The sequence below is a fragment of the Lissotriton helveticus genome, chromosome 7 (assembly GCF_964261635.1).
Source record: "Lissotriton helveticus chromosome 7, aLisHel1.1, whole genome shotgun sequence".
NCBI classification, from domain to species: Eukaryota; Metazoa; Chordata; class Amphibia; order Caudata; family Salamandridae; genus Lissotriton; species Lissotriton helveticus.
The window spans coordinates 1,931,041,084-1,931,053,301 of NC_136068.1; the positions used below are offsets into that span (position 1 = coordinate 1,931,041,084).

The 12,218-nt window shown below is 45.1% G+C and overlaps 1 protein-coding gene across 1 annotated transcript in view; it reads left to right on the forward strand.

The window, feature by feature from the left end:
• Positions 1 to 8,866: 8,866 nt before the first annotated feature.
• LOC144770928 (uncharacterized) overlaps positions 8,867 to 12,218 on the forward strand; it is a 32,456-nt gene continuing 29,104 nt past the window's right edge. Inside the window, exons 1-2 of the mRNA XM_078655751.1 lie at positions 8,867 to 9,038; positions 10,800 to 10,902. Coding sequence (XP_078511877.1) covers positions 10,860 to 10,902 — 43 coding nt within the window. The 5' untranslated portion in view covers positions 8,867 to 9,038; positions 10,800 to 10,859. The remainder of the gene's footprint in view (positions 9,039 to 10,799; positions 10,903 to 12,218) is intronic.

The following is a 12,218-nucleotide window of genomic DNA, read 5'->3' on the forward strand; positions in this document are numbered from 1 at the left end:
ACCCAGAGATGCTTAGGGCAGTCCAGACACAGGAATAGATGGATTTTACCACTAACGCTACACCCCCACCCCTACACCGCCTATTCAAGGTGTACATAGAATAGCCGGGTGGGCAGGCTAGATTAGTGATAGCGGTGTCGGCATCCTGTAGCCACGTTTCAGTCATGGCAAATAAGTCCGGAGCTTCCTCCTCAATGAGGTCATAGATGTTCTGGTAGTGTTTCAACGCAGACCTCACATTCAGATTCAGGATCCTCAGGGTAGAAGGAATGTCAGTAGTACGGCGGGTCTCCGAGTACAAAATCCCTGGGAGAGGACGCGGAGAGTCAAGAGCCCACCCATTACAAGGGCAATGGTATGGGCCACGCAATGGGTGTACCGGTGGAAGGGTACCACAGCGGCTTACCTGACCGATGGCAAACAGGCAATCCCGCGAATACGTCAGCATAGTGGACCCAGGATGGGATAATAGTCAATAACCAGAGTACCGCGACGCCCAGCGCATCCCTAGCGCGGACGGGCGCAGACGGGCAGGACTCTGGCACGACTCCGGCCACGCGAGGACGCGCCCGCTGCGCGATCCCGCTGCGCTAGGGGAGGAGCTTTAAGTAGGTGTTCCCAGGCTGCTTCTGCGCACTGAAGCGCTGGAGGCTAGAGGCACCACGATCCAACACCCCAATCCAATATGGCGTCCAAAAACGGACAGGGCACCCACCCCAGAACCAGACCCGCCCAAACGGCAGTGAGGGGGCCTATTATAGTGCAAGTGAGGGGCCAGTTAAAAACAGGGGTAAACAGGCAAAAAACGAAATTAAAGTTTTTAAAAGCAGCAAAGAGAAGAGTGCGCGCTAAGCGCTCACGCAGCTTGCAACTACCTTGTCCCAGGTTGCTGGAGGTTTGGTTTGTTTAGAGAACTCGTTGTGCTTTCTAGGAGGCCAGGGAAGTAGCCTTGCTTAATGTGACAGCATGTGCTACGACTGAACATGGATATGATTATTATGCCATTGTATGGATATTATTGATTATAACCGGACAAGGGCATAAAATAGAAATATCGGTTTAGGCTCCTGGATAAAAACACAATACTTCCTGGAAAAGCCACAGGGGATGAAGTCCCGGCCCCAACAGATTCAACTACAAGGAGGCACAACAAAATCTCATAGAATATTGCTGGTCTAGCGGGTAAAATCAATGACCCGATTTGGGTGACTTTTATAAAATCCTTTTCAGTAATCTGCCTACAAGAAACATGGCTGGTAGGAAACAATGTATTCATAGAAGGGTACAAAAGTTTCTTTGTGCCAGCCGAGCCGTCCAGGAATGGTAGAGCTAAAGGGGGTCTAGCTGCGTACATTGACCTAGCATTAACATGTTCTGTTAAAAGATTTCCCTTTTGTGACAACGACATTCAAATACTGTCGGTTAAAAATGGGAAAGAATCATTAACCTTGATTAACTTTTACAATGCTGTTAACTAAAAAGGGGATTGTAGGATTGCTGAATTAGGCAGTTTCCTTAGGGATAACATAGAGAGACTTTCACCCCAGATCGTCATTGCAGGGGACTTTAATGTACATCCCTGTGGGAACCCAGCAAATACAGTAACTGGTTTAATGGGTTGTAACAGACTAGAAGGCTTTCACTTTGATCATACCCCCCGGGGCAATTTACGGAACAATTTTACGGATGAATTTGATTTAATCACTGCCATGTCCCAGGTGGACGATCATATTCTTCATGAAGTCCCCACATATAAAGGCAGCGTGGGGGGTTCCTATATTGTTCAAATAGTCGTACAAGGAGACAAAACTTCTTGTGGATAGGTGCGCTGTTTTAATACATGAACCACACAGGGATTCTTCACTTATGTATTCGCTTTATTTGAATATTTATATCCATCATATACTTCTGGTCAGTAATGATTTTCATTAATTATTTTCACTCATAATCAAGTTGATGGATCAACATATTTCTTTAAACAATCGGCTTCTCCACACCCAATGCATTTCGGGTCATACAAAACAAATTGACCCTTCGTCAGGGGTCTGAAACGAAATGAAAAACAGGACCATTGAGTACACACGCCTCTTGGAAACATACATTGTGCATTGTCATACTACTGATTTAACCAATACAACATTGCGGTTTAACAACTGGTCACGCAGTGCGCCTGAGAGGAATTTGCTTGCAATGTATTTAGGGGGCTGTCTGCTCTATACGTTCACTGCACTTCTCATAGCGTATAGACAAACCATTACGACATTGTTTGACAACCTAGGTAAATCGTCGTCAACAAATATACGGCAGTTCAGCACATGAATGCAGTTACGCGCAGTGATATATCTACACTTACGTTTGGATCAGCGAGATTTCTAGCTAGTCTCTCTGGACTTAGCGGCTCTTCTGTTTAACGCGCCAAAAACTCTGGAGTTTACGATCCAAATCTGGTATAAAGCACACAGGCACCTGCAATGCGCGCACACTGTTACACAGATGACACCCCTATGGGACTCACACAGGTTGGGCTACATGGGCAATACCAAAGGGTTTAAGGCATGGGACGACATTGGAATTTCAGTGGTGGGGGACCTCTGGAAGAATCACAGAATCGTGGATTTTGGGTTCTTACAGGCCAAATATGGTATGGGAGAGTCCGAACGATACAGATTCATGCAGATACGGCACGCACTGGGGGCGGCTATTCCGGCAGATGCGACTCTGCAGGAATCTACCCCTCTTGAGGACCGCCTGCTGACCGAGCACATGCCCCAAAAAGCCACCTCATACACGTACCGGAAACTAGTTAACAATCTCCCTGACTTGTTGTCCAAATTGCGCTCCAGTTGGGTGGCGGACATAGGTGACCTTGATGACTCGGAGTGGCAGGAGGCTCTCTCATCACCTTGCGAGTCGGCGATTCCATCCAGGCTTAAGCTGGTGCAGTTGAAAGTCCTGCACCGTACGTACTATACCAGGACGGTTTTGTACAAAATAGGAAAGGCTGATCAGGAGTACTGCCTCCGCGGATGCGGAGAACGGGGGACATTCTACCACACCATTTGGGATTGCGGGAGGCTGGCAGGGTATTGGACAGCGGTGTTACGCACTATTTCTCAGACTGTGAATGTTTCCCTGCGGTTAGACCCGCGCTGCTGCTTGCTGAACATTTGGGAGGCCACGGACTTGACCCATCGACAGCGGGACTGGGTGGTGTTGGGCCTGATGGTTGCGAAGCGCAATGTGGCTAAATTGTGGGGATCACCTGTGGTGCCCAGGCTGAGAGATTGGTGCAGCGATATGGATGACGCAATGGTGTCGGAGAAGGCGGTGTTTGTCCGGAGGGGTTGCCCCAGGAAATGGGGTCTGATCTGGGGGGCATGGAACACGTACAGAGGAGACATCTGCGAACCTCCGGGAGAAGATTTGGATGAGGGTTTGTCGGATTGAGTTTTAGAATTTTACCGAGGGAATGTGTGCTGATGAGTTCTCTAGCCTTGGTGGACGCCTGACTGTTGCATGAAAGGGAGGAGCCGGGAGGGGTCCTGGACTACGTCACTTATGTTAAGATGATTTGATGATGGCTATGGGTCTGTCTACCCTCTGGGAACACTTTGTGATTTTATTCGATGGCTGTGCTCTTGTTGTTTGGTACTGTTTGGTTCTACGGTTAAAAGCAGACCTTTGTAACTTCCGATAAAATTGCCAAAGTAAAGATGCACGCAAGGAATGGTTGCCGCCGGGCCTCAGGGATGCCGGCTAAACGGCTGTGTAAATTTCCACTTTCCACCTTTATCGCTGAAATGTTTGAGGCCGGCCCCAGAGGTTGTAGGCACTCAACTGTGTCTTGATTTAAGTGTGTAATAAAGGTCTTTTAAAAAAAAAAAAAAAACTCTGGAGTTTACTAAACACTGCAGCCATATGTCACGTGGACGGACCGCCGACCAATGGAAATCATTCTACTTCACGTTCCTATCAGATTAATCCATCTATGTGACGCAGGGTCATGTGACAGATGCAAACCCGTAATGGTATGCTGAATGTGGTTAATAAAGTTATACAAATGTACAATGATAAACAAAAACAACAATTGCGAAGTAATGAGCATAGTACACATGCAGTATGCGAAGTATATGGAAGATATTCATGAGTCATATACACAATCGATATTCATTATTATGGTATATTGTGGTTTGTGAGACCTGGAATTCCTTAATTCCATGCCAGAACTTAAATGGATGATCATAAAAAACAAGTATGTTCAATCCGATCATTAAGCCCCATTGGGTGGGCCGAATTTAATTTCTTTATCCAAAAGAATTCGTTCTTCAGTCTTTGTTTAGTGGGATCCTGATCTGGGCGTGTGGTAAGCTTTTCCAGAACCATGGGTTGTAACAGACTAGAAGGCTTTCACTTTGATCATACCCCCCGGGGCAATTTACTGAACAATTTTACGGATGAATTTGATTTAATCACTGCCATGTCCCAGGTGGACGATCATATTCTTCATGAAGTCCCCACATATAAAGGCAGCGTGGGGGGTTCCTATATTGATCACATACTTCTTTCTAGTGCTCTCAGCACCCATATATTAGGTTTTAAAATCCTTGAGAACTCACTTAGCGACCACAATCCAGTCTGCATTCACTTAGGAGGCAATATTTTAAATGTGCAAAGAAAAAGGGTAGATGGTGGGGTTCTAAAATGTACGGATGGCAAAAGACGCTCAAAATGGGTAAAGGTGAACTCGGCCCAATTGTACGAACAGATTAATAATACCTGCAATATCGAATTATCAACCTGTGTTTCTCCAGCACGCTCAGCCCAGGTAATTCTCTTAGCCTATGATGGCATTGTCTCAAAAGTTGGGGCAATGTTAACCATACCCTCTACAGGTCGGGCTTGTAGTGACCCTAAGTGGTTTGATCACTCTTGCTCGAGGGCAAGTCGTGACTTAAAGACGGCTCTAAAAGCCAGACCGAGGGACCCGCTAAGTATCAGGGCAGCTCGCCTTACCTCTAAAAGGGCTTTGGCTGTACGTAAGGCAGATGTGAAAGCTTCCATCTGGGAAAATCTGTTAGATCCCATAACAATTGGAAATAGTGCAAAATTTTGGGGAATTATAAATAAACCCCTGTTTGAATCCCCAGGCGAATCCTCAATAGGCACCCATATATTAGAAGAAGAGTGGGTCTCCCATTTTACTTCCATTTTTAACAGTGAAATGCCACAGCCAGAACATAAAAAAGGTAACCCAGGTGACAACCCTCTGCAATTTTCTATTTGTGCGGTGGAGAAGGGTATTATGGGCCTATCTAGTAATAAAGCACCTGGGCCTGAGGGCTTGCCCCCGGACCTTTTCAAATCAAGAGTATCACTGTGGGCGCCCGTTCTTTCTGCTGTACTTAACGCAGTCGCAGATCACGGATGCCCAAAGTCTTGGGGGGTATCCACGATAGTCCCAGTTTTTAAAAAAGGGAACCGAAATAGCACAACCTGCTACAGGCCAATATCTTTAATCGACTCGTGGTCAAAGTAGTGGGAGGTGTAATTTTGAACAGGTTAACAGCCTGGGCTGAAGAAAACAACATAATTTCCCCGATCCAGTATGGCTTTAGACCAGGTCATTCCACCATCTCACAGTGCCTCAACCTGTTCATGGTACTGTGAAAATATATTTTGGCACGTCAGGGCACAATCTATATGGCCTTTATGGACCTCTCCTCGGCCTTCGATTGTGTCAACCGGGCCAAGTTATGGGAGGCTATGGGAAACATGGGGGTGGAGCAGAACCTGGTTAACTTTTTGGCGGACTTACACCAGGACACCCGGGCCAATGTACGATATTCCCAGGACCTGAAGGTAACCAGGGAATTTGGAGTACACCGGGGTGTAAGACAGGGCTGTATCCTGGTCCCGTTTCTTTTTAACTTATACATCAACAACTTAGAGAACAATCTTTTAAATACAGGCGCCGATTATCCTTATGTTGGGCGCAAAGGGTTACCAGTCCTCCTTTATGAGGACGATGCCGTCTTGTTGGCTAGGACTGCAAAAGGCCTCCAATCGTTGCTTGGCACCTTTTTCAGTTTCATGAAAACCCGGGATTTTGCCATTAACAATTCAAAATTCTTTGTAATGAATGTAGGCAAAGGACATAATAAGACGTTTTTATTTTATGTAAACGGGGAGAAGATTCCTACAACAAAAACCTTTTCATATCTGGGTGTCCTGTTCGATAACCAACTGAAATGGGGACCCGCCATACAGAGGAAAAAGGGGGAGATAACCCGGGCTAATGCGGCCATTTTTAACTTTGCAAGGAAAATGGGCAAACGGCCAATTGCCGCGCTGTTAAAAATGTACCAGGCCAAGAGCGTGGCGATAGGCTGTTATGGAAGTGAGTTATGGGGGTATACAGCTATTAATGATGTGGTGGTAGCTGAAAATAATTTCTTGAAACAGCTGTTGGGGGTCCCGATGGGAACTGCTAACTTTATAGTGCACGAAGAACTAGGCTCCCCCTATTTAAGCGACATCATAGCACTACGACCTTTAACATGCTGGTTGAAATGTTGGCTTAATAAGGATTTACCGTTAAACCACCAGCTCTTGAGAGAAGCCTTATCATGGGACAATATGTTAAAATTCCCATGGCTAAAATATCTGAAAAATTGCTTCCTTGCATTGGGGCGCCCTGAACTTTTCTCGAACCCTGACTCTATCACCATAGCTGACGTAGAGTTCATGAAGAACACCTTTCCTCTAATGCAGACCCTACAGCGTGAGGAGGCGGAACTAAGCAAAAGCAGTGTTCGAAAATATGTTGTTTTACAATCTACATTTAGCATGGAACCTTATCTGCCCTGGCCAATGTCAAGCTTTGACCGCTTTTTGGTAATTAGGTTCCGTTTGGGTCTTTTTCATCTACTGCTAGCAGTTCCAAAAGGTAGCCACCAAGGTCAAGTGCTACCGTCCTGCAGCTGCGACCATGTGTCTCCGCAGGACTTGGTGCACTTTTTATTTATTTGTTCGTTTTATGATACACCCCGGAGGATTTATCTTAAGCCTCTTCTTAAAAAATTGAATTTTACCCAGGTTAGACCTGCACTTTGTTATTTACAGCTGCTAAAATACGAATGCACTTTATTTGTAATCAGCTTTTTAAAACTAGCCCTAAAATTTAGAAACAGTATGGAGGGTTGAAATGCCTAGAATTGCTGTAAATCTTTGCACTAGATTAAATTGTATTTTATATATCCTGATAAGTTTTTTTTTTATATATTTGGTTTTCATGATGATGTTTTCATCAAATTGTGCTTTTATGGTTGTTTTGTGTAAATAACCGAATAAAGATTTTCTGATTCTGATTCTGACAAGTTAGGGACCTTCTTCCTTTTAGAAAAAGGTTAAAAACCTGGCTGTTTCCGAAGCTCTAGTTAGGTGTTTTTTCTGTATGGGCCCACGATTGCGTATCTCTGAAAGTGTTAGCGCCAGGATGCCTGCCAGGTGACAGTGCGCTTTAGAAATATAATAAATAAATAAATAAAACTGTCTGCATCACACACAAAGCCGTGTACACCTCCTCCCCTAGCAACCTGGCGAACAAACTGAAAATCTCTGGAGGCTCGAGACCGTCACGTAATGAGGATAATTTACTGCTTGAGCCCCCCGTCTTCAAAAGGGAACGATCTATGGCGCAAGCCTTCTCAGGCAACTCAGTGAGAATCTGGAACTCGCTTCCACCATTGCTCCGTGCCACCTCCTCTACCCGGATCTTCAAAGTGGACCTCAAATCTCTTTTTTTTAAGTTTGAAAAGCTTTATTGAGTTGAAGAAAACAATGTAAAACATCAGTACAATAGCACAAATAAAGAGCAATAGGAATTAAAATAATTGTGGAGAATAATGTGCCAATAAACAAGAAAGGCCCCAAAAGGGGAAAGCGCTATACAAAGAGAAAATGCTTTTATAACTTTTCATTTTGTGGGGAAGGAAGAGAGAAAGAAAGAGGGAAGAAAGGGAAAAAAAGGGGGGATGGAAGGGGAACAGCAATAGAAAAATTTATGGTAAGAGAAATAAAGAGGTATGAAATACAGAGAAGTTCACAGTAATAATAATAACCGTAATACTAAATATAACAATAACATGTGGACCTCAAATCTCTTCTCTTCCAAAGACACTTTCATTCTCAGGCCCCTCTTGGAAGTTCGCTCTTCATTGTAAATTTGTATTTTCTCCTGAACACTCTTCACCCTTGCATGCTGTGTTGGGTTTTGTGTTTGTGTACTCTTCCTTTTAAGTCTCCTGTTTTTCTTTGCAATGTTCTATAGTGTAACACTTTTCTCTTATAATGTAACTGGTTCTATTGTACAGAGCTCTGACGCCTTCGGGTAATGCTTGACCCCACATTTGTTGTTGTCCCATCAAGCAGTATCTGTGCTCTGCGCATGCGCATTCTTTTCTCCCGTCACCTTACGGGCCGGAGAGCAGTGTCTGCTTGCTGCGCATGCTCGGCCTTCCCTTCCTGACTGCAGTACAGGCTAGAGAGCAGTGTCTCTTTTACGCACATGCGCACTCGGCTCTTCCGGGAGTTTACCAGTGTGCCGGAAGTACTTGGACTGATGACCGGATACGGAAGTCCGGTGGATCCTCTGCCTCAGCTCATTCCCGCCGGTCCCTGTCGCGGCTCCGCTGCCAGAGCGGCCTCGGCCTCGCTTGAATGGGCGATCGTTCGCCCGGAGGCCGGGCGGTCTCGCGCACCGGGCGCAGCCTCGCCCCTCCTCCGGGCTACGGTGTGTGCTGTCCATCCTCTGATGGCGGGAAGTCCTTCCGGTGCGGGGCCTTCAGTGACCTCCGACCTCCCCGTCACTTCCTGTGACCCTGTCCCGTCAGGTCCGGCCTCGCCGCTCCCCGCACCTCTGACCGTGTATTATTTGGGGGCTCCCCGTCCCCTCCGGTGTACCTGACCGAGGGTGGGAGGGCGACCCTCCCCTCCCCCCACGCCTCGGGAGCTCCGCTCCGGCCACGCCCAGCCCTGAGGTCAGTATGGAGGGGCTTTAGTGTTCCTCTCTCTGCACCTCGAGGCCCCTCCAAGGGGCGCTGCTCTCGTCTCCCTCCAGCGGGTCCGGCTCGTGGAGGGGCGCTGTGAGCCGCGCCAGTGCTTGTTGATTGAAGGCAGTGCTCGTGCGAGGCCCTGCTGCTGCTCGGCTGTAAACACATCCCGTGCCCTCGGCCCCCTTCGAGCTCCCCCTGTTCACACAGAGCGGTGGAGCCCATGGGCTCCTCTATGGGCTCCGGGGGACCTCTGAACCAATCCGACCCGGGGGCGTCTGCTCCGGGGTGCATTGCTGTCCTTCCCTCTGCCACTGGTGCACATGGTTCACACAGGGCATTATCCGTCCAATCATGCATACAATCTACATGTAACACGCATTCATTCATGTTACACCTGCGCATCGACTCTGTCCTGTCAGTGCTTTCCTCACGTCACACATAATGCATAATCTGGGGATCAGGGTTCGATCCCCGGCTCCGGCGGCAGGTCAGCCCAGCACCATGTGACTCTGGGCAATAGCTCGCTTAATCTTCCCGACGGCCCCCAGCGCCTAGAGAACCTTACGGGTGATTGTGCGCTTAAAAAAAATAAATAAAAAAAATAGAATGTGCTTTATACATTTATAGGACGTATTCGAATGTTTATGACGTATCTTGGGGCAAAGACTCTTAGGCTGTAAAATGTGAACCATACTCTGCATGGGGTTAGAATACATCAGAAAAGTACAAATAAATACATGTTTCAATTATCACACTGCTCTTTTGGGCGTTCACCGGAGTAGCACCAAGAATTTGGAACTCTCTTCCCACTTTCCATCAGGAAAATCCCTCTTCTAGCATGCTTTAAAAATGAGACCAAAACCTCCCTCATGGGTAAATTCCTCGCCTAAGGCCTGCACGCAACCACCTCATTGAGCGGGACTACTCTGACTACCGATTTCCCATATCACCAACTGCCCACGACGAGAACATATGGAACCTTTGTTTTTGCTTCTGACTCTGACGATGATTGTAACCATACATGTTGATCTTGTTTGTCTCTGCACTTTAAACCTTTTGCTTGTTCAACAATGTATACAGTGTAAAGCGCTCTGATACCCTCACAGTTTATGTTCGCGCTCTATAAAACACAAAAATAAATAAATAAAAAAACGTCAAACGTGTTGGGTAACACATGAATGTTAGATATGCATATATGAATGTGCTGTCTCCAGTAGAGAATGGGTTGCAGGTCATCTGTGTCTGCCCCTTGCATCCCAGGGTTCCAGGCCATCAGCTATCAGATCTAACCCGGCCTGTTAGTGTAGGGTGCCTATTCACACTGATGAAGGGTGATGAGTAACCTCTTCTGAACCATGCATTTAAGTAGGTGTAGTAAAATATGATATACTTGAAATGGAAAATAGAAAATAGTATAAACCTGAGTTCATTGAGTACTGTCATTGTCTCGAAATACACCAGATAGAAAGGCAGTGCCCACTTTGAGGCAGTCCCTGCCCGAAGAAAGTGGAGACTGTCTCTATTAAGAACGTTTACGTTGGTTTCCAGAGCAATATTCCGTAAGTTCTGTATCAGTGCTAATGGGTTTCAGTACGTGCAATCTCCTTTTTATGAGTAAAAGGACACTATCACACACTCACTTTCACTTTATTTTAATCCACAGTATTGAGTTGTTCTGTAAGAATAAATGTCAGTTGTATGTTTATTAACAACATTTTCATACTTCACACTTTACATTTTCATCAGGTCCAGTGCCATTTCATTTCTCTATTTTGATGGTATTTTGAACCCAAAAACCAACCAAAGATGAGTTGTGACGGTGGAGAAAGCAACATTGTTCACCACTCAGGTATGGTGCAAGTATTTGCTGTTCAGGTGCATGGATTGAGCTTTCAGTGACCCCCCTCCAAGCTCGAAAGTTACCCTTGGGCTGGCAGTCGTTGGGCAACATCTAAGTTTAGCAAAGCTACACCTCCTTCTTTGGTGTTAGACTTCTACAGGTGGACAGTGAATGTCCTAATCTCTGTTTAGAAACCGTGTAAACACTCTTGAGTGATTGAATCACCCAATGTCCACTGCTGCCCTCCTGGTCATAAACATGCTACTTGACCAGAAAGACCATTGATATGCCATTGTTCATTGCTCCTGTAACAGGAACTGGGTTTCCTGTAACCATACTCATTGCTGCTTCTATTTCTGTGAGGAACGTCATTTTTGTACCAATAGGACCTAGTAGCAGAAAACCATGCAACAGCTCCTGTTCTGGCATCTGCTTCTGCATCCACAGACAGACTCAAAAATTGCATCCCATAAACCAAGGTCCATGCTGTCATACGCAGCAACCCTCAGTGTCAAACAGAATTGGCTTACCCTCGCCACTGGCGGCCTTGAAAGATTCACCAAGATTCCTTACAGTCATCTGGTGGAACTTGGGCGGTGGCCCAAAGTGTTCGACCACCATGAAGAGGGCCATATTGTTGGGGGCGGGGGAGGGGAGAGTAACATTACCTATCCTTTATCAGTGTCCAGTTTCAACCATTTGACATTGATTCTGATACTGCAGTAGAAATTGCTGCTTACAAAATCCATATTCCCTTCCAGCCTCCGTATAGATTGTGTGTCATTAGCATAACACACAAAAGACCCGTTCAAAGATCAAATTAATTTTGTTAGGAGTTACATGCATATTGAGCATGGTAGGGCTGAGGAAAGAACCCCATGGTACCACAACAATGTAGAGAATTTATATTTTTACATGAATTTAATGTTAATTATTTTAATGATCTGCAAATGAGTATTGTAAAATGTATAAATTAAAATTGTTACAGTAACACTTTCCATAAATAATTTAAATGGATGTTAAGTATAATAAAAGGCAAAATTACTTTGTGAATATTAAAATAAACATTTGGGTGAAAAATATATAACAATTAAATGTAATCAAGTAAATTATGTTTTACTGTTAATAAAACATTTAATTATTTTATTAATATAAGGTTTTTCTTTTTTGTTGAAAATAGTCATTGTAAAGTATTTTTTTACATTCATACTTAAAAAATTGGCATTTATTTTTATTATGATTTTATTTTTTCTGGTTATAGGTGTAGAAATGGCAGTAAATGTAAAAAAGACATTATTAATAGTGTTTTAAAAGTAGTCAACAAT